The 25237-nt window shown below is 48.9% G+C and overlaps 1 protein-coding gene across 2 annotated transcripts in view; it reads left to right on the top strand.

Annotated features, from left to right (window-relative positions):
• PRRX1 (paired related homeobox 1) overlaps nucleotides 1-25027 on the top strand; it is a 42779-nt gene extending 17752 nt beyond the window's left edge. Inside the window, exons 2-5 of one of the 2 annotated variants that reach the window (XM_075156712.1) lie at nucleotides 18029-18204; nucleotides 18825-19006; nucleotides 20507-20575; nucleotides 23919-24044. In XM_075156712.1, coding sequence (XP_075012813.1) covers nucleotides 18029-18204; nucleotides 18825-19006; nucleotides 20507-20558 — 410 coding nt within the window. In that variant the 3' untranslated portion in view covers nucleotides 20559-20575; nucleotides 23919-24044. Of the gene's footprint in view, nucleotides 1-18028; nucleotides 18205-18824; nucleotides 19007-20506; nucleotides 20576-23918 lie in introns of both variants that reach the window. The other variant, XM_075156711.1, reaches the window with a different exon arrangement.
• The last annotated feature ends 210 nt before the right edge of the window (nucleotides 25028-25237 follow it).

Below are 25237 nucleotides of genomic sequence, written 5' to 3'. Positions count from 1 at the left end.
GTCTTGATGCCGGTCTCCTACGGACACAATCGTGCGATTCTTGGAGGGTCCAACTTCTGGTCCGTGAATGTTTAGGTTGGTCTTGTTTCGGTTGCTCCCGCTGTGCGCAGACAATGCTGGGTGGTACAGCCAAGGCAAAGCCATCCTCTCTCCCCCAGCCCAGTAAAGACTCACAGGCACACTTAATTTCAAGCCAAGTGACAATTCCTGGGCTTGCAGGAGCAGGGGTTAACTCCAAGGCTGCAGACGCCATGCAGGCTGGAACAGCGCGTGCTAATGCGGGGCAGGCTGCCTGCCGCAGGCTGCAGCTATGTGCAAAAAATCTCCTTTTCCCCCTTTCATTTTTGTTGTTGCTGCACGAGTCCCGTGAATGGTTAACTATCCTGCCAGGGCAAGGTAAGCGAAGGGTCTTTGCCCAATAAACCCTTGTCTTTGTAGGTCTGCCGTAGCTGCGCCTCTCTGACTCGGGCTGGGGAAGGAAACAGTAAAGTTCTTGCAGAGCGTGGGGACGGGAGCGTTTTATAGCTCGCGGAGCAGGCTCCGGGCGTGCGGCAGGAAAACCTAGCTCAGGCTGACCGCTCCGGAGCCCACTCTGAGAGCCGAGGCAGTGATTGTTTCTGGACTGAGAATCTCCGTTACTTTTTCCAGATTAACTCGAGATCGCGCTGGCCGGGTGACAGTCCTTCCCTTCCCCAGGCATACACGCTCTCCACAGAGCGCTCCCGCGTGCGCTCCTGCGTGGACACGGTGCTCGTCCTGAGCAAACAACAGGAAGGTTTCCCGACTCTGAGGTTTCCTTTTCTGGAGCGCTCGGCAAGCTGGAGTGGAAGGAGGTTTGAGGGAGTTTGGGGAGTTTGGCAGAGCTCTTTCCTCCTCTCGGAGAGGTGGGAATAATCCCGCGGGACAGGGGCAGCACAGCTGTCTCTCGTCCTGGGATATAGCTGAGCTGTACAGGATCAGGAGGTGATGGAGCTTCCAAATCACCACCTTGGGCACAGAGCCAGGTAATCCACCCGTTGGGTTCCATGCCCTCCCGACCCGTCCATGCTGTTGACTTCAGTCTGTCCCAGCTGAACGCCCAGCACAGAGGAATGAGACACTTCCCTCTTATTCCTCCTTAGCGCTCATGAGCTGCGGGGCTAACGAGCTTGGGGTATTTTGCTCCAAATGGAGCAAGATGCTGCTGTGTGGCTCAGAGGTTCTTTGCAGCCTGGCTAGAGCCAGTGCCAGCCCGGCTCTGCTGGCTGCCCGTCGGCTCTGCCGGCTGCCTGTCGGCTCTGCGAGGCCCTTGCAGAAACCAGCTTGCCGTGTCTCAGGCCCTGTGGCTGAACTTGGCAGGCACGTGAGCCGGAGGGTCGGGGAGAGGGGTGTCACCAGTCCTAAAGCAGGCGGCAGCCTCCTGAGAAGGGGCAGGAAGGGCCGAGTCCCCAGTCCCCCCGCTGAACTGGCAGCTCGCGCCGAGCATTGTAGCTGAGCGTGTTTGCAGCGTTTTATGGGGCATACTCTGTTGTCATCGAAGCCGATGGCAAATTCCGTACTTTCTGCAGCTGACGCTAAATAGGTCTTTTGAAGGTTGTAATTTCTCGTTTAACCGATGCCAGTTGCGAATACTTTGTGCTGAGGAATAACCCCTTAGCGCCAAATAAAATACAGTGGAAGTCTGTGGCATGTTTTTCAGCGTATTGTTAGTTACAGCCCTCCTGACAGAGCACATTCTATGCCGAAGATAAATGCTCAGGAGCCTCTTGCCAATTTATGTCCAAAAGGGCTTTTCTTGGATGTCCTCTTCTCTGTGGAAAATGCTTTTCTGTTTTTCCAGCAAACATTTAATGAGCTGCGCTTAAAAGAAAAAGAGGACCTATTTCAGGACCAGACCGTTCTGCTTTAGTTCTCTCCGAGCTGGTTTGTGGCTCTTTGGGTGCTCTGATATTTGTTACACCACGTTGCGTGGTAATGGTCTTTGCATAGCAATATTCATGTTCCAGGACCTGTGTAGGGGAGATCCCAGCACCGCTCTGTAGTTGTCCGTCGTGCCCAGAGTTGCAGGGTATTCCCAGCTGACCCGTCTCGGAAAATCCAGGCTCTGACCAGGCTGCAGGTACAGTTATTGGTGTATTAGGACACTGGATTCCCATGCTGGGATCTCAGTCTTTCCATTTGAATTCAATTTCTGTGACCAAGGAGGAGCCTGGAGAGGTGGTGTGAGTGGCCTGGGGCCGGTCAGAGGGACGTGCCTGCAGGGATGCAGGCTGGCAGTGGCCCATGGCCAGGAGCTTCGTGTCTGGCTGCTCATGGCTGCTCACCAGTCCCATCTTGGCATTGCTGCCAGCACTTCCAGCGCGAGGCTGGGACCTGAGGCTGGCAGGAGAGGGCCTTCAGCCTGAGCCATGGTGTCCATCCCCAGTACCCCTTTCAGGGAGATGTATGGAGAGCTGCACGAGGAGGAGGAGGGAGGAAGCCACCTCTGACAGGGGGTTACCTGCACGCTCACTAATGCATTTACTCCTGTGACCAAAGAGGTTGGCGGAGATTTCCTAAGTGAAGTCGAAGGCTCTCAAGGTTTCTGTGAGCAGCCAGGAGCAGCTGAGCTTTCTTTCCTAGGGACAAGGTGATTTCAGAAGTCCCCTCAAGGGATGCCATTGGTGGAGCAGAGTGGAAAGCCCATCCCACGGCCGCTTCTGTCTAAATCGATCCAGACATCCAGGCCCCGGGACGAGGGTTTGGTAGGCTGACGAGGCAGAGGGAGCCGCTGCACTGCAGCAGTGGGGCGATCTGCGGCCCCGTGCAGGCGATGCTCGGTGCTCACTCGCCGTCACACGGCCACGGCTGTGGCTGACCCAGAGGGGACTAAGCTTGAGCTTCAGGAGCTGTGCCCTGGGGAAGCCTCAGCACAGGGACATGGTGGTGCCCATCAGCTGTTGGGGTGCCATTAAACCTTGCTATGGAGCCCTGTTAACCTGAAATAAGTCCACCTGCCCTCATTTATGAATCAAAACCGACAGTTTTTCTGCAAAGGGTTAAGAGCAGAGCCAGCATCGATGTGGAGCCTCACTGTTACCACTGCTGATGGCTAGGAAATGTGGTCTCCGTTACTCACAAATACACCAGCTAGCATTTGCATATGCAACTGAAATGAAATAGCTGCTGTGTATCTTTATACCATATACTGAAAGTGTTTAAATTACTTGCTGTTAATTTATTCTCCGTGCTGTGAAACTCAACAGCATGAATGGCACAATTGTAATGTGAATGCATCCCACTTCTGGTTTATTTTGAAGTGATCTGCTTTTTGTCTGCACCCCTGTAAGTACAGGACTACTAGATGTGTTATGAACAAAAAGAGTGGCACAACACGTCCTCCAAGAGTGGGATGTCTAAACAGATGGGCAAAGCAACGAAGGAAACGGAGGCACAGGGGAGCAGACTGGCTTGCTCACACTTGTTTAGAAAGCTGGAGCCAAGGAGTTTCCCTGGCTGCCAAATCCCACCCTGCTCCTCTATCTGCTGTCCCCAGCTTTGCTTTTGTGCTGGTTTTGTTGCCATCTCCCAAAGCTCTTCCCCCAAATACAGCTTCACCGAGAGCTGGGCGCATGGTGTGGGCTCCAGGGACACGAGTCTGGCAGAGACCCGAAGTCGTGTGTCAGTCCACCTTTCCCCCAGGGCAAGATCCAGTCTGCACATGCTGTTCAACCTGCGCCAGTCCTGACACACGTTGCTCTAGCTCGTTTTAAGGACCTCTGATGATGGACAAATCTGTATAATATATACGCTAGTGACCCCCATGAACTTGAGTCTGGTGGAAGGTTGTGTAGTGATTTCAGGAGGACTTTGATCTGGAGCAACAGCCCTCATTCTGCGGTTCATCAGGAATCATTAGAATGGAGAGGGATCAGGGAGGGATGGTTTTAAACCTACACTTATATACTGTGTTGAATGTGGCCCTGAGGCTAGGCATGCTTTCTCTAAATATGCTCAAACATCATTGTTTTTCTAGTGAAAAACATCCCGTACGTTTTGTTCAATAGTTTTTTATTGTTTGGAGAACTTTTTTTTCCCAGGTTTTCCGTTGCAATTCATATTCAAATACCAGTGTTTCTTGGCTTAAAAATACTTTGTACTTAACTTATTTTATTTTTACTTTAATGGTTAGTAAAAATGGACATAACGAAATAACCAGCAAATGATTTGGCCAGAGGGTTGATGAAAAAAATTGCAAGATGTTTTCCTAGGGAAAAAAAATACTGTTTAAAAATCTCTCATTAAATGTAATTGGCATTTCTGGACATGACTGACACGAGGAAGTTTGAAAAAATGCCCATGCTAACAGGCCGGGGGACAGGAATTTGCTGTATTTGACAGGCTGTATACAAGAAGGATGCAGCACTGCAAACTCGGCAGCGTGGCTTTGCCAATGTGTCTAGACAGCCCATCTCCACCGGGGAGAGAGAAGCTTATTTCTTGGAGCTGCTCCATCTGTGGCTGCTCCGATGAGACAAGACCACTTACTGGTCTCCTTTATCGATGGAGACTTTGCATCCAAGCTTTGGGGTTGTGCTGAGCTTGCTCGGCCCTCGTTGCGTGGTGACCGGTCGTCTGCATGAACTGACCTGGGCTCCCGCAGCTGCGGGATGCGGCGGTTGGAGCAGGGGGACGGGGCGCAGCGCGGCTGCATGGTTGTGTTTCTTCAGCTGTGCTACCTTGGGTGAGCCATCAAATCTTTTCCTGGTTTTGAGATGCTCCTCTGTTAGGTGAGGATGTGCCTAGTCTGGTAATGGATGTGATTCGTTAGCCAGAGCCTTTAAAAAGCCTTAAATTCTGTTAAATTTTGCTAGAATGGCAGCATTTGTCTGCTAGTCCTGCACCAGACCGAAAGCAGTGCTTTGTGGCTGAGATATCCTGCATCTCTGTACAGGTCCCCTAAATTGTCTGATCCTCCAGGTTAGAGTATCTGACATTTCAGCCAGATTAAGGGGAGCAATAAGCAGATACCCTATAACATATTCATCACCTAGAGGCAGAGATTATTACTCCGTATTAGGGATTGTCATTTCCAACATGTCCCTTGTTTGCCCCAATTCGCAGGAGCTCTGACAATCATTATTCTGCCTCCTCTGCTGGGAGTTGTGCATTTCAAACTGCAATGAACTTTGTGGAAATACAGAGGTTTCCATTTTTCAGCCTTTTGATTTAAAATCTCTAGATGATTGTTCGACTCTGGCAGGGAACCATTCAAAATACATTCCAAAATATTCATCATTCCAGCAGGCTAAGAAACATAAGATGTAGCAATTTATTAGCTAATGTGAAATGCATTCGCCGTCCAGAAGAGGCTAAGGATGGAGGTGGATCTGAGCCTGATTTCCCTTCGCATCCCACAGAGCCGGGGCGCGGAGCACGCTGGAGCCCGTGGTCCGTCCCATCTGCCCTCCTGTTTTGCGGAATGACCCTGTGTCCAGCAAAAAGCCCCCAGAGCCCAGCAGCAGCCCTGTCCCTTCCCCCATCCCCTGGCCTTAGAAGAGCAGGTTTTCACTATGGACCTGGGAAGGAGAAAGAGTTGTTCTGAAATGTCCCTACACTCTCTAATCTCTTTGCCTCCCGAAGCGATGCGGGATGTAAAGGTCCTTTTTCCCCCACCCAAGGAGCGCGCTCCTGGTCAGGATGCTCAGCCCTTGGAAGAGGCAGGTGGGCTGGATGCTCACAGGCGGGCTCAAGTTCTGTTATTTCTGGATCTCAGATGCCATCGTTTTTCCAGTTGTGATCAAGAGGGACCCATAAAATGCATTAGCGGTCAAAATCTGGATTTCTAAGCGAAGCTCTGCAGCGGCTTCAGTCCAATTTACTTGGTAGGGGCGATGGCAGCGGTGGTCTGATTTGGTCAAAACGCATTTGTTCTTGGATGCTAATGAAAGGGGAACGCAGCCTTTGGAGAGCTGGTTTCAACGTTCTCGCTGTCATTTGCACTTCCCCTTCTCCCGGCCAGTGGCGCCCTGTGGTCCCGGCACGGTCATTCTGTGCCATACGGTTTGCAGTCCTGGATATTTCAACAATAAACAGATGAAATATCCATTGAGAACAGTGTTCCTGCCTACCGGTGGGGCCAGCTGGCGCGCGCATCCCACCGGTCCTTGTCTGTCTGCTCGCGCGGGTCCCACGTACCAAAAAAACACGTCCAAGTGAATTTCCAGATCCAGTCGGGTTGGGGCTGTTTAATAATGGCACTTCTCAGCAGCACGGTGGGCCTCCGCGGGGACCTGAACAAGCGAAGACATTCATGAAGCCGGTCAGCTTGAGTCAGTCTTTCCCGGTGCGGGCGGGAGACTGCTCGGTAACGTTTGCAGACTCTTGCGGCTGCCACAGCGTTTGGAAGCGAGCCAGTTGAAAGGCCCGAAATGCCAAGTGGTTCGTCTGCAATGTATATATGGACTGAAAAAAAACCCCCCCGAAGGCAGCGCTTTTCTGTCTTGGTAGAACCCTTTTTTTTCCCTTTTTTTTTTTTCTTCCCCCCCCCCCTTTTTTCCCCCCATTTTTTCTTTTTTCCCCCCATTTTTTCTTTTTTCCCCCCATTTTTTCTTTTTTCCCCCATTTTTTCTTTTTTCCCCTATTTTTTTTTTTTCCTATTTTATTTTTTCTTTTTTTTCCTATTTTATTTATTTTTCCTATTTTCTTTTTTTTTCCTATTTTATTTTTTCTTTTTTTTCCTATTTTATTTTTTTCTTTTTTTTTTCCTATTTTATTTTTTCTTTTTTTTTCTATTTTATTTTTTCTTTTTTCCCTTCTTTTTTTCCCTTCTTTTTTTCCCTTCTTTTTTTCCCTTCTTTTTTTCCCTTCTTTTTTTCCCTTCTTTTTTTCCCTTCTTTTTTTCCCTTCTTTTTTCCCTTCTTTTTTTCCCTTCTTTTTTTCCCTTCTTTTTTTCCCTTCTTTTTTTCCCTTCTTTTTTTCCCTTCTTTTTTTCCCTTCTTTTTTTCCCTTCTTTTTTTCCCTTCTTTTTTTCCCTTCTTTTTTTCCCTTCTTTTTTTCCCTTCTTTTTTTCCCTTCTTTTTTTCCCTTCTTTTTTTCCCTTCTTTTTTTCCCTTCTTTTTTTCCCTTCTTTTTTTCCCTTCTTTTTTTCCCTTCTTTTTTTCCCTTCTTTTTTTCCCTTCTTTTTTTCCCTTCTTTTTTTCCCTTCTTTTTTTCCCTTCTTTTTTTCCCTTCTTTTTTTCCCTTCTTTTTTTCCCTTCTTTTTTTCCCTTCTTTTTTTCCCTTCTTTTTTTCCCTTCTTTTTTTCCCTTCTTTTTTTCCCTTCTTTTTTTCCCTTCTTTTTTTCCCTTCTTTTTTTCCCTTCTTTTTTTCCCTTCTTTTTTTCCCTTCTTTTTTTCCCTTCTTTTTTTCCCTTCTTTTTTTCCCTTCTTTTTTTCCCTTCTTTTTTTCCCTTCTTTTTTTCCCTTCTTTTTTTCCCTTCTCTTTTTTCCCTTCTCTTTTTTCCCTTCTCTTTTTTCCCTTCTCTTTTTTCCCTTCTCTTTTTCCCTTCTCTTTTTCCCTTCTCTTTTTCCCTTCTCTTTTTCCCTTCTCTTTTCCCCCTTCTCTTTTCCCCCTTCTCTTTTCCCCCTTCTCTTTTCCCCCTTCTCTTTTCCCCCTTCTCTTTTCCCCCTTCTCTTTTCCCCCTTCTCTTTTCCCCCTTCTCTTTTCCCCCTTCTCTTTTCCCCCTTCTCTTTTCCCCCTTCTCTTTTCCCCCTTCTCTTTTCCCCCCTTCTCTTTTCCCCCCTTCTCTTTTCCCCCCTTCTCTTTTCCCCCCTTCTCTTTTCCCCCCTTCTCTTTTCCCCCCTTCTCTTTTCCCCCCTTCTCTTTTCCCCCCTTCTCTTTTCCCCCCTTCTCTTTTCCCCCCTTCTCTTTTCCCCCCTTCTCTTTTCCCCCCTTCTCTTTTCCCCCCTTCTCTTTTCCCCCCTTCTCTTTTCCCCCCTTCTCTTTTCCCCCCTTCTCTTTTCCCCCCTTCTCTTTTCCCCCCTTCTCTTTTCCCCCCTTCTCTTTTCCCCCCTTCTCTTTTCCCCCCTTCTCTTTTCCCCCCTTCTCTTTTCCCCCCTTCTCTTTTCCCCCCTTCTCTTTTCCCCCCTTCTCTTTTCCCCCCTTCTCTTTTCCCCCCTTCTCTTTTCCCCCCTTCTCTTTTCCCCCCTTCTCTTTTCCCCCCTTCTCTTTTCCCCCCTTCTCTTTTCCCCCCTTCTCTTTTCCCCCCTTCTCTTTTCCCCCCTTCTCTTTTCCCCCCTTCTCTTTTCCCCCCTTCTCTTTTCCCCCCTTCTCTTTTCCCCCCTTCTCTTTTCCCCCCTTCTCTTTTCCCCCCTTCTCTTTTCCCCCCTTCTCTTTTCCCCCCTTCTCTTTTCCCCCCTTCTCTTTTCCCCCCTTCTCTTTTCCCCCCTTCTCTTTTCCCCCCTTCTCTTTTCCCCCCTTCTCTTTTCCCCCCCCTTCTTTTTTTTTCCCCCCTTCTTTTTTTTTCCCCCCTTCTTTTTTTTTCCCCCCTTCTTTTTTTTTCCCCTGTCTTTCTTCCCATCTTTCTTCCCTTTTTCCCTTTTTCCCTTTTTCCTCCTTGCAAAAGTAGCTCTAATTTTCCCTGTTAGAAGGTTTTTCTAGCTGAAATTCATGAGGATTTTTTGCCACTTTTTTTAAATAGAAGAGAAAATCTAATAAAAGCAGTGTTGTCTAGAGTTCAGGTGGGTGTGCAGTGGGAGGGGGACTGCAGAGTCCCCTCTTCGTGGCTTCTGGCTGATGTATCCTTCTATGAGGGTACTAACAGGGAGGCTCAACCTTCTGAATCCGTGGCCATCGGAAGAGGGTGGAAGTGGTTTCTATCTATTTTGGTCTCAGGGAGTACTCTGAGGGCTAGAGAGACCTTGAAAAGACTGAAATGTACCATCCCGAAGGGCTGGAGAACCCTAGTATTGCCTGTGTTGTACTCCTGGCTCCAGTACACCCCATTAACCCCTGGCCCAGGCACCAGCACCGCATCGTTTTTGCTCTCTCCTAGGGACTCCTTTCTGTGGAAGGAATCAAAATGCACCCCATGCTTGGTCCCTGCAATGAGGGAGTCTCCCTAACACATTCTGGGTTTTGTTGATAAAGTCTTGTCCCAGCAGCTTGGCGTCAAAGGGCATATTGATTCTTGAAACCTGGGGCATAGGTGATACCTGTTTGCGATTCATGTCCAGCTATAGGTCCGTGGATCACCTCTGTACATAAAGAAAAAGGGGACACCAGGTAAATCCAACAGGAAAGCAGGTGGAAATAATACTGTTTGCCTTTTGTATAACGTGTAACCCTATGGAGCTCACTGCAGGGGAATATGAGTGTGGAAAATAGATTAATAACCTGTCCTTGTCTAATTGTCATGACAGTCATCGCCACTGTCTTTGAGGCAGCTGGTGGCATCCAGGTGGACGTGGATACTGGCCTCCCTGGTGCACCAGTCTGCTCCTGCATGGGAAGTCCTCGTTACATGGTCAAGCTAAGATCAGTGTTGACTCTTAAGAAGAATACTCTCAGCCGTTGTGCTGGTTTGGATATACACCACTTGCATGTTAGAGTTAAAAGGGGCAGCGCTACACAACCCGGCTTTTCAAGCTTTTGTAGAAAGGACAAGAAAGGGTGCCAGAGATGAGAGGAGAAAGATGTTATCTGGAATGAGCTAGGGCAGGGAGGGGGCCAAGAGCGTAGAGAGGCGGCTTTGGAAATGAGAAAATACCGATGGAGCAGGGCGGAGGTTAGGAAGTTTGATCTTGGCTGCATGAATGCCGTTCCTAAGATGAAACATCAGGACACATGGCATGGGAAGGGGAGCTGATGGGAAGAGGATGTGGGCGTTGGAAGTCATACCCCTGACCTTGCAAAGCCGTGAGTTTATAGTGTTCAGTGCTGCCAAACGCACTGATCCCAGGTCTTTCCGAAGAATAAGCATGGGGCTGTGAAGGCTGAGGTGCTCCAGCTCTCCAGGGAAGGTCTGGTGGTCATACTGGCACCAGCGGCTGGACGTCATCGCGGAGGAGTGCTGTGCTGGGAAGCACAGACTCGTTTTAGATATGATACCTTTGGGTATGGTGGTGGGGTTTGGCTGGTGGAGCTGTGCGATTGCATTTCTGCTCCTCTGTCACGGGTCCAATGCTTTTGCGGCATCAGGCTACCCTAATGAGGGACTTGGGGAGGGGGGACTACAGCCCCCTTGGATCCTGTCCCCTCTCGAGCCTGGTAAATCCACCCCGCTGGATCGCCGCCACGGTCTGGTGGTTTGGTCTCTTCGTCAGTTACAAAGTGCAGTCTCACAGAACATGATTTGCCGCTGGCAGGCTTTTAAAATATGTGTTTGCTTTTGATTATGTTTTTTTTTTTTTAAATTAATTTTCCAAGGATCAATGTGGTAATGCATATAAAAATTACAATATGTAAAACAAAGTATAAAAGCATACAAGGAATTCCAAACACATAACATACTGTGCCTTGGAGCTTATGAGATCCATACAGCGCTTATTGTATTATGGGAACATTCTGACCCCAAGACCCAGCGGAAAGGCTTGTTAGAAGAGCAGGACTAAGCCATGTGCCTTATGAGCTGTAGGATGCCCAGAAGGAAAACCCTAGCGAATATAAAAGCAGAGCTGTTACAGCAGAACTCAGGCTGGTCTGTGGGATCTAGGGGGACTTTCAATGGCTTTGTACCAATGGAGAAGGATGTATACTTTTGCCCCCGCAAATATTGTTCTCCCAGTAATTAACACTTAACATCATGTCTTTCCAGGGAGACTCTGGATTTCCATTGGATCATAATTACTTTTTTTTTTTTCCCCCTGAACATCATTTCTTCTGTCAACTCCAGCAAGCGGGAACGTTGACGTGGTTAGGGAGGACGCACGTCTTAGTTGCTATAACTGCCCATGTGCTCTGCAGGTTCCCACCAGATGAGAGGCAGAGCACCAGAGCTGAAACCACCCTGAAAAGGAGTTTTGTCTTACATTGCCGTAGGATAGGGCCCTTAGCTGCTCGGGAGGAGCTCATGCTGCTCTGTCTGTGGGTCCGGAGTGGAGCAGGTTGGGGTTGCAGGGGGACCTGATCCGCAGCTCTGCAGGCCCACAAAAGTGCAGAGCAGAGCCCGGGGGATGCCTCTGCACTCAGGTGCCTGCAGCGCCCAGTAAGTCCGGGTGAAGACTGTTTGCATGCTAGAAACTAGTCTTCAGGAGCTCAGAGGTGTCTACAGGCTCTCCACCAGGAAGGCGACAACCGCAAGACCTTGTTCCTGGTGGGCTGGTGCTGTGCCTTGAAGCCCACCTGGAAATTACCTTTTGGCCATGGCACAGGCGGGAGGTCCCTTTGCTTGAGCGCTTGTCCTGGTGGAGGACCACGGCTGGTGAAGCCGTGGTTGTACAGGACCTCAGTGAGTTCCCCTAGTCTGGCAGGCAGAGCCGAGTGCAACGGCAGACCGTAGGCACGCTATCCATGCAAAAGCTATTCACAGCTCTGTAATGATATGTAATTGTTTGTATGCGGTCAGCTAAAAATTATCCTGATAGGTTCCACATTGCAGACACTTCGGAGAGGAACTGCCATAGTCCCGCGGGTAACGCTGAAAATACACACACTTTTCCATTTAATATTAAAACTTGGGGTTTGTGTGAAAAATTCAGTATTGCCTTTCTGAAGTTCCATGCTTATGCACAAAATAAGTTATTTTTTATGTGCAAAAATTGAACCCGATTAGTTTACGAGATAATAAAAAATGAAGGCTTTTAGAAGGAAGATAGCATCTGTTTCTTTGGGTTTTTTCTTTTTTTTTTTTTTTCTTCCCCCTTGTGTTCCCGGTGATCTTAACAAGAGCGGAACTTCAGATACTTGAATTTTCTGTATAATTGAAATAATTTGAGGTCTTGTGCACAGATGGTGCAGAAAAAAAAACCAAAACAAATAAACAGCAGAGGTTAGAAAAAAGCTCAGCCGGTGTTGTGTAATGGGAGAAAAATGATAGTTCAAAAATCTCTGTAGTCTGACCTGTAATTACAAATACAAACCTGCCGTTACCGCGGTTGTACAGCTGGGCTTGGTATCGCTGCTCGTCAGGGCTAGCTTCAGTATGTGACTTAATGGGCATCTCCTACCTTAACATATTTAGTTTTCTTTTAAGTGTCTTCTTCATTCCATATTGCCTACATTTGCGATGTCTGGTGTAGGATAATTATAACTTTTCCATGTAGCATTTGCATACCCTGAAGTTAAACCTTATTTCCATTTGAAAATACTTTTCATGCACGGAAATACGTATAAACCGGAGTTCGTTCTCTCCTGAGAGCTTTTAGAAAGATACTTCAGGCAGCTCTGAGCACGAAATCTTATCTGTGTGGGTCCCCTTGCCCCTCTTCTGTCCCTGCTCACATCTGGTGAAGAGGTCGGATGCTGCTGGGTGATGGGCTCCTGCTGCCCGGAGGACCGGGGTCCTTTCAGGCGATGCTCGGGAAGGGAAGCTGCAAAACCAGTGATGGACCTGGCCGTCCAGCCTGGTCAAAGACACGGAAAACAAGCTGAGGGAAAATAGAGGTGCGAGGCTTTTCCCTGTTTTCTGCCAAAGTGATGTTTTCAGGCTGGAAAGTGGCTTTTCAGGTTGAGATCGGCTTATTTAGGGTGAACCTTGCTCTGGCCGGGCTCGGCGCCGAGCGCTGTTGGTGTCTTTCGGCTGTTTTAGATGGGGCGCGATCTCGTCTTTGCGTGAGCGATGGTGGTGGGACCCCCTGCCCGCGGGCAGCCCTGCTCTGCGGCACGCTGGCTCGTCTCCAGCATCCCGCGCGAGTGGAAAATCACTAGCGACCCGTCTCAGATCGGTTGGGGCAGGGCTTTGTCATCAGGTGGATTTTGTATGTCCCCGTCCCTGCTTCCCGCTCCCCTTCCTGGCACCTTGTTTTAGCTTTGATTAAACTTTTGGGGTTTGGGTTTTGTTTTTTGTTTTTTATGATGTGAATTGACAAAGCTGCCCTGCAACCGAAGAGTTGCAATATTTTGGAGGGATATAATGAATCGAAAGCAAAGCAGAGCGCGAATGAAACTGGAACATGAGCCTGCAAAGGGCTGTAGCTGTCTGGACGGCTGATGTTGGGAAGAGGAATCTGCCCGGAGCCAGGGGGGACCCGCGGAAATATTTCTACTCAAGCTTCTTAAATTTTAACTTTAAACCCAACAAAAAAAAGTTCCTCTCCCTTCTATTCTCCTTTTTCCTTTCTTTCTCCACCACTCTGAATAAAACTTCCTCTTTCTTTTGGCTTGCAGATTTTTGGGTTTTTGTTTCAAAGGTGGTTTTAGTTGTAGGTTTTTAGTTTCTAGATTATTTTTTTTTCCCTGTGAAATAATTTGTCTTGTTTTTTCTTTAATCTGTGTTCAAACTTTAGCGGTAACTTCTTATTTTGAAGGCTGTGATTATAGTGTGATTCCTTATTTTCTTCCTGGAATCCTTTCTCAGTTTACAGTTTATATAACTGATGTGACAAATCTTTCGTGCCTTACCGTATATGATATTGCGGTTAAATGTCTCTGTTCCTCACTTAATTAAATCCAATTGTTTACTTTCAATTTGGATCCAATTAATGTACTGTAATAGTTGGTTCTGGACTTAATAGAACTGGTCAAAACTTTTCAAAACTGCCCACACAATGTAAATCCCATCTGGAAATTAGTTTTTGTTCTGACCTGGAATGAAAGCAAATATTCACAAGCATTCCTGCAAACTGGAAATCCAAAATATGTTGCACTTGCAAGTATTAGTGGAAAAAATACTGATCTTGTAACTCGTATGTAGGCATTTAGTTCTCAACTCTATTTTGCTTTCTAATGCATTGTATTTTCAATGTGGCATCCCAGCAGGAGCCGTCTGATGGTACCCGAGTGATAGTCACAGACACGAGGACAGCCGCTGTGCAATAAGGAGCATAGATCAGAGTGTCTTCAAGCGTGGATCTGCCTCGTTGCAAGAGGATACATGATGAGCAAGGGAAAAAAGAATAGGATATTTCATATTGTATCATTTAGGAGCAATTAAAAATGCTTTGGTGCGTCCTAGAAGTGCATTTGGGTATGACACCAGGATTTGCGTGTCATGGGTGAATGTAGAAGTAACACAGGAAAACACAAATGTGGAAACAGGAAACAAAATCCCCCAGCCCAACATGAAAGGTTGGGATTTTGAAATTAAATTCCCAGATTTTCCAGCATCGGGTTCCTGAGAGGAGAACGTGCGTTTCGCTCTCTCTGGGGGACGTATTTGCAAGCAACTCAGCTTTTGAGAACGCTGCTTGTAATAAAATATTTCTGATTAAAAGAATGTTGATGAAAGACTTCTGACCCATCTAAGAAGCTTTAGAGCTGTTTTCCTCTTCTCTCTGTTTCTGCTGACTCCAGTCACTAGTGCTGTCAACACTATTTAGGAATACCATTTTTCAGTGTTCAGCGTTGTTTCCTGATAAAGAAATAATGGCAGAAAAAAAAAAAAAATACCCTGCTGACATGTTGAAGGCAGCCGGTGACTGCTGTGAGCAAGGTGACATTTGCAGACACCTGGGGTTTAGGTGTCTGCGTTCCCTCGTTAGCAGTTTTTAATCAACATATGGCATGTCTGCATGGCAAAACGCAAGGAGTGATCAACCCAGCGGCGCTCTGGGCTAACTCGGCTATTATTATTTCTTTTCTGCTACCCAAGTAACTCCTGTAGACATTTGGATCTAGCGGTGTTGTGCTGTTCCAGAGGTGCAGTGAGAGGAGATCTCAAAATCCTAAACCCCTGTCACAGGTTGCGCTTTGCTGTCGAGCCACCTCCATCCAGCTGCGTCCTGGAAAAAGGGGGTGACTCACGTCCCTGCTCGGCGCCAGCCGGTGCTGGAGGTGCGTTAGCCAACGGTGACCCGACCGTGAGTCACTGCGACACAGCCACTGCCTGCAACTTTCCGTTTCTTGGCCCGGCTATTTTTGGGTCCGGTAATTACGAGGTGAGCTGTGAATCACCAGTGTCTCGCTTTATGCCGGGAGGAAACCAGGCAAATTGTGTTAACGTGCTTGGCAGGAGGGATTCTTGTTCTCCAGCGTTTTACAGGCTTTGGCCCTTCTTCTTGCTCCCCAGAGCGATGTGCTCACCCTTCCTCATGTGTAACTGTCACGCAGGATCTGAGCAATGGCCAGACGGCCTTGGGCTCGCGCTCCCTCTAGCCGGGTCTCGTCTTCTGGGCAGGAACTGATGCTTCAAAGGCTTGGAGGGGATTCCCAAGGGGTCTCAGAGGCTTTTATTGATTTGTTCATCCAGTCCACGTAGGCAGGGTTTAGATTAGAAAATAGCATCAAATGGATAACGCAGAAGGAAGCCAGACACCCAGTTGACATTGGCCTCTGCGGCAGCTGGCCTTGCAGTGTTTCTGCCATTCAAAGGGACGATCGTGCCCCGAGGCGTGTTCTTCGCTGTTTGCTGTGTTGTGTGGTGCACGGCAGCACAACTACGTTGAAGCTCGCCAGTAAAGCCGGGGGAAATTACTGACCCTTTTTGTAAAGGCTTTGATGATGAGTCAAGAGAGGAACGTGCAGGACTTTTCTGCTTCTTTATACGGGACGGACCCGGGGACGGAGCTAAACCCCCCAGCAGGTAGAAATGCGTGCATGGCCTTCTGCACAAGCAGCGCTTAAATCCCATCCCTCTGCTTCACTGCTTTGGTTCCCACCACCTGAGCAGGATAGATTCACCTGTAGCCTTGTTTTAATGCCCCGGGATTCCTGCACGTGTTTGTTTTTCTTGCACGTTCCTGCCTCTGCCAGTCCCTTCCCAGCTCAGCTTTACGATTCAACGTGCCTGTTAAAATCTGGTCTCCAAACACTTCCTCTCGGATACAAGAAAACCGAGGGTGTATTTTTTGCACCCAGGAATCCCCAGGCTGGAAAGGAGTCTGCTGGGGATTGTCAGGCTGTTGGAGAAGGATTGGGGACGGAGGAGCTGTAAACCTGCAGGAATTTGAAAAACCTACTTTAATTTAAGAGGAATGTCCTTTTGTTCCCAAATGGATGGGCCTCGCTCCAAAGGCGTTCAGGTGCAGTAACCGTTACCAGATGGGCTGTGAAAAGCAACACAAACAGGTGGTGAGGACAACAACTGTAGACTTTAATTTCCTTGTCAGCTTCTCCCTGTGCCTTACATACCCCCTCGAGAACAGGAGGATGCGGGGAGCTGTCGTATTTGTGTATGGCAAAAGGAATGACTGTCGAGGGGGTATTCTGCAACTGTATACAGCAGGTCAAGCCCTTGGACTCTCAGTGGTGAGACTGTCATCCGGGCCAAGGTGCGCAGTGATTAACTTAAAATATAATTCACTAGCACATCCATTTTTATAGATACAATGATCAGTATATTTTAATGCATGCTGACATGTATATTGGCTCAGATCCTCCCAGGTGTAACTACTGTTCTTCCACATAAGACAGTGGGATCACGCTGACATTGCCCACCTGGGGCTCTGCCCGGTGTGCTTGGGAGCGTGGGAGGCTGGGGCTGCAGGAGCATGAGAAGCCTTGATGGTTTTGGTGGGACCCCACGCATATTGGAGCGCTTGAAGAGGGACGCTTGCAAGGTGACAGCATACCAGCCCTGCAGCCTGAGCGGGGCTGTTTTACGGAGGCAGCAGGGGCCTCCCACTCCTGCAGGCTGGTGCCTCGCTCTCCGCTTCCTTCGGTGTGGCTTCCCACGGTCACTGAAGTGTTTGCTGTGCTGTGATCGGTGTCATGAGTGAACAGACTTCGGTACAGGTAGGGTAGAAGCAAAAGCAGTGACATAGCCTCCAGCTTGTCCTAATAAAGAGCGTTCAAACCCCTGGAGCCATCGCTCACTGCTTGTCGGAACCTGCGAGTGCCCGTACATTGATAGCTCCATCGCTGTTTCATTGGCCTGTGCAACAGCACTGGAAAAAGGAGAGATGGTGCAGAGCAGGTATTTGCTAAGAAAAACCATTTCATAGTTATCTCAGCACTGATGTTGCTCCAGTGACCGTAGGCACGGGCAGTAGTGAGAAGTGTGACTCCAGATCTATGGATGTACTGATTTATTGCTGGAGGAAATACAAACCGGGCACAAACCAGTATGTGCTCTTATGGGATGCACAGTTCGTTGCTTACCACCTTGCTGGCTTGGGCAAGGCAGGGAGATGCTGGAGGGTGCATAACTGTTCTTCAGTCAACAGTATCCAACGTGCTTGTGCTCAGTCTCTCTCTTACTGGGTTTTTCCTTCCCAATTGCAATGCTGTCCATGTCTGTCTGACTGTATTTCCATGCCCTTGGCTTGGATACAAGTGAAACTGGCTTTTGTGCTTGTCTCTTGTTCAGGCCCCTATCAGTCACGCTTCGTTTCCACTGTCTGACACCTCTTTGTTCACAGCTCCCCATCTCTGCCCGAATTGACGCCCCTCGGTCTGGATGCAGGGGGGATAAGAGAATGCCGTCTTCATTTAAGCCAAGTGGAGCTGCGTACAGTGAACGGCATGACCTTGGCTGTAGTCAAGCCCAGAGCAATAGCTGTTTACTTGCGCTTTCCTTACTCAGAGACGGGCACACCTTCTCACAGTCAGTAAGAGCTGGTGCAGGACTCGTGCTCACCCCAGAGGCCTGTATTATGTCCCAGTAAGGGCAGTCCTTAGAAATTTGAAGCCAAGAGAACAAGGGTTCACGATTCTTTATGGTCAGAAAAGGTTTCTAGGATTGTCAGGAATGGGGAGATGCATTTTAGACTTTGGGGTTTTTTTTGTTTTAGAGACAAGGAAGCTGGGGCATGGGATAGCTTGAGAGAGCTGGTACAAGCCTTGAGCAGTTGAGCTGGAAAATAAATGCTTGGGGTCAATGTGCTTTCCACCTCCTTGTTACATGGGGACTAACACGGCGCCATTAAGATGTGATGTTGAAATGGTGCAAGCCCCTTCCTAAGCCCTTTCTGTCTTGAAACCGTTGGGGTTATTCACCCCATTGCTGTGGGCTCTTAGCTTTCTAGCCTTTCACATCTCCAATTGTCTCTCCTAGATGATCAGCTGAACTCAGAAGAGAAGAAGAAAAGAAAGCAGAGAAGAAACAGGACTACCTTCAACAGCAGCCAGCTCCAGGCATTAGAGAGGGTCTTTGAGAGGACACACTACCCCGATGCCTTTGTACGGGAAGACCTTGCACGCAGAGTCAACCTCACTGAAGCCAGAGTTCAGGTAATCACCACAGCTTGTATCCAGACACACCTCACCTGAGAGGGGTCATCAGGCCATTCCAGTACGGCAGTAGAAATCCTCGAGGTCTGCATGGCACAGTAGGGTCACCAAGCTTCTGGGTCATGCTGTATTGCAGTCCCAAGCGTGCCATGCCTTGAGGAGGACTGCCAGGCCTGATCTGCCATCACACTTACCACCTGCCCGGTCAGATGTGTTCATATGGTTCGTTCGAGGCCAGGATGTTGGATGTCCTGCGCTCAGGCTGCTCACATTATCTTGAGCTGCTCAGCTCTTAGCTTGCAAGCCTGCACCTTCTGAAAGTCAAAGCAGACCATGGAACATGATGTCTTGTACAGCACTCCCAGGCCTTGCTGCCTACAGCACAGGACAGACCTGGTCCCGTAGGGACCTCACTGAGCCAGTTCCTCGCACAAGAGCTTTATCAGGGCAGACATAAGGATTGTCTTGTCATTAGAGTTTCCAGTGACAGGCATGCCAAAGCAGCCTGCTTTTACAGAGCCCTGTCTTGCCCAGCAGGGCAGAGGTGGTGTGGCGAAAGGGTGAGTGTCGCAGCAGAGCTGGTTGTGATGGTTGGTGGGTCTGTGTGCTTCCTATCCTAGGTGTGGTTCCAAAACCGGAGAGCCAAGTTTCGCCGGAACGAGAGGGCCATGCTGGCCAGCAAGAATGCCTCTCTGCTCAAATCCTACTCAGGGGACGTGACCGCCGTGGAGCAGCCCATAGTACCTCGCCCAGCTCCGAGACCCACCGACTATCTCTCCTGGGGTACCGCCTCGCCTTACAGGTGAGTGAATAACCCCTCTGGAGCTGACGAGTTTCTGGCATAGTATAGAGCAGCCTGAGAGTGGCCCTCAGATAGCTCTAATGGGCTGTTTATATTCGCGTGGGACAACTGGAGGATACAGCGGTTTGACCCCCCACTGGTTTTCCTTACCCGTTCCCATCCCACCCCATCTCACTGCCAGGCTTGCAAAGTGGGCTTGGTTCAGCATCATCGTGGCTCTCCAAGAGCTGGGTCCGTGGGAGGTTGCGGCTTCTTTTTTCGTGGTCTCTCTCTGCAATTCAGAAAGTTTTGAAAGAGGATCAGGTAGAAATACATGAAAATAGAAGGCATTGCACTTGCTTCCCTAGCACATCCAGTTTAAAGCAAGGAGGAAACCTTTCCATGGGACACAGTTCCAGGGGAGGCGATGGCAGAGCACTTGGGGAGGCTCAGCCACCACACGGTGACCAGAAGAGGGAGTTCTGTGGCTGTGCCATGGCAGTCACTGGTTGGGATGCAAGGAAGGGCTGGGAACTCACTCCATGCATGTTGCTCCCAACCCTCCCCTCAATGGTCAGTACTGAACTGGTGAGCAATTTCTAGTCACTAGAGCACAAGCATGTTGGGAACGACCGGTGCCATTGTGTGGTGCTGTGGTTTGCCCGCTCTAAGGACCAGGTGTCTCTGGTGGCAGACTGGTGTTCAGTGTCCATCTCCTGTGGCCAGCACTGCTTAAGGGGTGGCAGGAAAGAAGTGCAGATGTGGCAATCCCAGTCTGCTTAAAGGATCTGGGATGTCTGTGCATTTCACAGGCCTCCCTGTCTTCCTCCATACCATCCACAGCCCAGCAGGAACTGGGTGTGGGTGCAAGATCCACAGGATGTATTGGTTTGTGGGGAACCAGCTGGCTTGTAGGCAGTTAAAAATGAGGTTGGTGGGTATTTTTTAGCATAGTGGCTTCATTGTTGGTCAGGACCTTGGAGCCTTTGGCTGGATTTCTTCCTGTTCATCTGGCTTGATCACAGCCAGCTTCCCACTGGCTTCCAGGAGTCACACCAGGCCCGGGACCTCTCTTCCTCGGTCACCTGGACCCCTTTCTGGCACCCCAAACATTGTTTGCACAGTTAGGTCCGCAAACATGTGGCTTCCCTGATAGTTTGCTGCTTCAGTGCCACGGGGTCCTCCTCATCCACCCAGAAGAACAAGTCATAGGTTCACCTGCTCCAGATAATGAATAGGATGCTTTTGATGACCACCAGTTTGTTCTTAGAGATGGCCCTTATCCTTTGGATTTTATCTGAGGACTGCTGTCTGGCAAAATCCCCTTTTGGGGGTTTAGGCTTTCTCTCTGTGAAGTGCTCCTCGGTGTTGCATCCTAGGGAGGAGTTTGGGTGGGTGAGTTCAGGGGAGAGAAGCACAGGTCCTTCCCCACCCCGCTGAGACTGGCTCTGAAGCAGCCATTTCAAGATGCCTGCTTGAAAGCTCGTGGCTTATTTCTACCTCTCACACTTTTAAAAATAGATCGTCCCTCCCAAGATGTTGTTTACACGAGGGGCTTCATAACGGCTTCTAGGAGAAGACCCTGCAAAGGTAACTTCCAGGGGCACACTGGGAAGGGATGTCTGGGGCCACTCTGGGCAATGAGAAGCCCAAAGGCGTCTGGGATGTGCGAATGAGGAGACCAAGGGAGAAGGGAAAGCCTTAGGGATGGTTTTCTCCCCCTGAGGTCCAGACCTGGCTGTGCCTCTCCATAGTGCAAAGACGCATCCTCACTGTCTTGATGTCTTCTCCTTGACTTAAGCCAAGACATTTCAGCAAAGGTATTTGCAGCTTACAGCCATCCCCGCTGTCTGACACGCCAAACCAGGATGGACTGTCACCCTCCCACTGCCCTGCAAGGAGTGGGAGGCATTGGCAGAGGAGCAGAGCAGCTGGTTTCTGCAATGTGGGGTGGTTGGGACCCTCGGACACTTTACGCTCCCCAGGCTTTCTAATCCTGCTGGGCATCTCTTAGCAATCACATGGCACCCGGGCCAGGTTGTCACAGCCTCACTAAGGCTTTGAACTGAGTAGGGTTATTAAAGTATCGGACACTTGGTGAAAAACAGCCGTGCAGCGTGTTTGCGTGGCCCTCTGCCCCCTCCCCATCTCCCCGGCGCTGCCGTACCAGCCCCTGGTTAACGGCTAGTCCAGGAGAGGGCCGAGAGCTGCGTTGGCTGGTGCTGCTTTTACTCTTAGATCTGGGGAAAGTTTTCAATCAGTGTGTTTATTCTCCAAATACATTCAGCCACAGGTCAACCAAAGCTATTTGCAGATCTGTGTCACACAGATAGCCAAGCAGATACTATTATTTTTTTGAAGTTGAAATGTTTTGCTTAGACATTTTTTAGCGTAGGTTCCTAAGAAAACAAGACTAGCAGTCGCGCTGTCAGCCTGCACTTCCCACTCCAACAACCTTTGACTCCACATTGAAAACCATATTTGAAAGAAGGATTTTAGGTCTCAGAAACATGATGTTCCTCTGTGTTTCATGAAAGCAGGCAGCTGAGTAGAGGAAGGAGACTCTTTTTGTGCCTGAATGGGGAAGAGGGAGGGGGCAGCAGGGTGACTTCAACCCTTACTAGACCCTAGAGAGTCTCTGGACCTACCCTTCAAGCCATACTGATGTTTGGAGACAGCCTTCTTGGGCGCTGGTCCTTGTGGAATAACTTGCTAAAAGAGAGCGTTTCTGTAGATTTTTGGTTTAGCAGAGATTTTACTGGGAAACAGTAATTTTCCCCACACCTCTGGGGAGCTGAGAGCAGGAGGCACCCCAGAGTTTTAGACCAGACTTGGGCAGCAGTTATACGTGGGTTTTGATGAACGGGGACAGTTTACACCCGAGACTGAAAACTCCTATTTTATCTAAGCTAGACCATCCTTGAGGCTCTTCTCATTTCTTCCAGCACAAAACCATGGGGAGATGCACCCTGTGGAAGTGGGTGGGAATGGGTGCTTTAGGGGCCATCAGCTATAGACCCTGCACTCGGCTTCTCGCGTGGCTGCTGACTTACGGGGGAGAGGGTAAAGTCACCAACCCAAAGTCAGCCACAGAGAGCGAACCGAGGAGGGTGCACGGCTGGCTGGGGAAAGGTACAGGCACACGGATCCATTGCGTCCTGGACCCCGGCGAAATGCAGCCGATGCACCCCGTCTTGGGCAGCGCGGAACGCTCCTGAGCCCCGGGGTGCACGGGGAGCTCTGCTGCTCTTCCTCACCAGCTCCTCTGCTCGGGACTGCTGTGGCTCTCTTATCTGAAAGGTTTGGGGTTCTTCTGAAAGAATAAATTTAAAAAGGATAAGTCTATATTTTTAAGGATATACCTGTATTTTGATGTGTGTATTTTAATGTCCATCCTCCATACCCTTCCAGTAGCTGCTAGAGACTCTCAGAGCGTCCTGAATGTTTGCTTTCCTGGGGAGAGTTTTCAGTGCTTTTTCCTGGATGGGTGTAAGCAGCTGTATATCCACGGATCTTCCCCGTCATTTCCGTGGGTGTAAGCTGTAGTGTTTCCACTGGTGCTGATGCAGAGACGACAGTTTCTCCCTGAAGAAGCTCTTTTCCCTGATTTTAAAGTGAGAAACAGGAGTCATTTGGCCTGGGATGGGACCTACTAGTGTTGCCTGGTCTGGATCTCCTGGAAGCCTGAGGATTCAGACAGCGCTGAATTGCATTTAAACTCCTGGCAGGTCAGCTCTGCCCTGCAAAGTCAGAGATACCCCCAGCGCTTTGGGGTGAGCATGCACGCCCACGGCCTGGATCTGTGCGTGCAGCAAACACCCACCTCCCTGAAGGAAGATCTGCTGTGGCAAAGGCTTTTCCAGTCACGGAGGTCAGCACTTGGAAGAAAAAAAAAAAAGAAAAAAAAGGAAAAGAAAAAAGGAAAAGAGCAAGCTATCTTATTTCTTGGGCTGTGGGTGGAGGAGAGCATTTCCCAGAGCCTCGGACGTGAGCCACCAGGCAGGCGGTTGGAAGGGGTCAGCACCACACCTGAGCTTGCCTCCAGGAGACCATTTGTGGTTTCCTCCTGAACATGCTGGCTGCGTTAAATGGGTGTCTCTAGTTCACTCGGTGTTTTTCAACTGGTTTTGATCTGTGGACCCACATATAGGAAATGCGACACGTCAGATAGTTTGCTCTTTTTTGGGGTGGGAGGGGTTGCTTTTCGCAGAAACCTGGGACGCATCGGTTAAACAAGTTTTCTAGTGGTCTGGAAAGCAGATTTGCAAATTTTTGGTAGGGTAAGAAAGGACTCTGAGATCTTTGTTCATCCTCCGCTGCCAAAAGTAATGTTTTTCATGAATAAAGACATGATGTGAAGGGAGAAAAAACGTTTTGGTTTTTTTCCCTTCAGCCTTTAAGGCATGCTCTATATGATCAGCTGAAGTTTTGAGGGAAAAAATGTGGAAATTTTCATTCCAAAAGGCTGAAACCAGAAAGCATCACAATTGTTGAAATGGGTTTTTCCCAGAGTGTTTCTTTAATGTAACATGTGTTTCAGAAGTGACGTGATTTCACAAGCAATAAAACCAGCATCATGCTCTCATCAAAAAGACATTGCTTCCAGTGGGAGTGCTTTTAAGGACAATGGTCTTAACTGGCAGGCTGGGCACCCTGACCTCATTGTAAACCTTTTGGGTTAGGAAATAGGAAATGGAAATTTTCCTATTGACTTCAACCAACTTTGGCGTTGGCTATCCCCGGGTGAGTGAACTGTAGCGGAGAGATTTACAGGGGTGTTAAATAAAAAGTAGTGATAATTCCCTGCTCACATAGGAAATACATCCCTGCAATATGGAAACCCCAGGGTTTAACCTCGCTGCGGTGCGCGTCTGCTCTCTGCATGGTGTGAAGACCACGTCTAACGTGATGTTTCTCTCTTTCCATCCCACAGCGCCATGGCCACCTACTCCGCCACGTGTACCAACGCCAGCCCGGCGCAGGGCATGAATATGGCCAACAGTATTGCCAACCTGAGACTGAAGGCAAAGGAATATAGTTTACAGAGGAATCAAGTGCCCACAGTCAATTAACGACTGGAGGCAGCTGGCTTGCAGAAGGAGAAAATACAACAGCACCCGTCCTGCTTCGCAACTTGTTTGTGCTGAAAGAAAAAAAAAAAACCCTCAAACAAAAAAAAACACAAAAAAAAAGAAAAAAAGAAGAAAAAAAGCCAACCCTAACCCAGAACTGAACATGGGGACCAAACTGGGAGCAAACTGAACCGCTCGTGAGTGACAAGGTTCCTCCTTCCTTTTGGGATAATGCCACCATTTTTTTTTCTTGTTATTGTCAGGTTTATTGCTTCTGCTCAATATACTACGAGCTTCTTCAGTAAAGGACAGTCTCACCCTTCATGGTTTCCATTTTCGTATGGGACTGCAAAAAGAAACCTGCCGATCTCAGCCTGTGGACGTGTCCCACCTGCCATCACGCTGAGATGCAAAGCTTGCTCCTCTCCCCTCTGCCCCAGCTCACCCTAGAAGAAGAAGTTGTTTGGTCACCGCTTTCCATTGTATCTGCCTGACCCTTCATCCCTCCAGTCCCTTGTGCCGCAGAGGCAACGCGAGAAGTCTGCGAGAAGCCCGTTAGTGTAACGAGATGGGGTCGTCCTGCCAGGGTTGCCTGGACCAGTCCGAGACGTGAGGAAGACCTCCTTGGGCTTTGCAGCACTCCATTGCTTTCTTGAGTATTCCCGGCACTGCTGCCTCGAAAAGCCAAAGAAGAGAGAAAAACGTGGGGGTGTGAGCAGGGGGGGGCGTAGTGGGGGGATCGCTCTGTAGTGCCAAGAATAGGACTGTTAGGACACTCCTTTCTATGCCTTACAGTTTGCGCCACAGGGAAAGGCGTTGTCCAGATGCATTTGTTTTATATATACTGTATATATTTATATATATAAGATATACATGCAAGCTTGGTTGGTGTTTTTTATTAAACAAAATAAAATCCATTGAAAATGTTTGGGATGTTTGTGCTGCATCCAGGTTCCTGGAGCCGTGCATTGAAATTCCAGCCGCAGCCTCTCTCACCCTTGTCAGAGCTCTTCCCCGTAGCCTCGGGCGGCGCATGAAATGGCCAGCTTACATCTTCCCATGAGAAACCCCAAAGAAATGGCGCTCCTTTGCAAATTTTCCCCATGTGGCTCTTGGGAACATGCAAGGACGTCCCCATGGAAAGTCTCTGCCAGCCACTCTGAGGACAGGTAATGTCTCA

This window comes from Calonectris borealis, chromosome 8, assembly GCF_964195595.1.
Source record: "Calonectris borealis chromosome 8, bCalBor7.hap1.2, whole genome shotgun sequence".
Lineage (NCBI taxonomy): Eukaryota > Metazoa > Chordata > Aves > Procellariiformes > Procellariidae > Calonectris > Calonectris borealis.
This window is presented reverse-complemented; position numbering and strand designations above follow the sequence as displayed.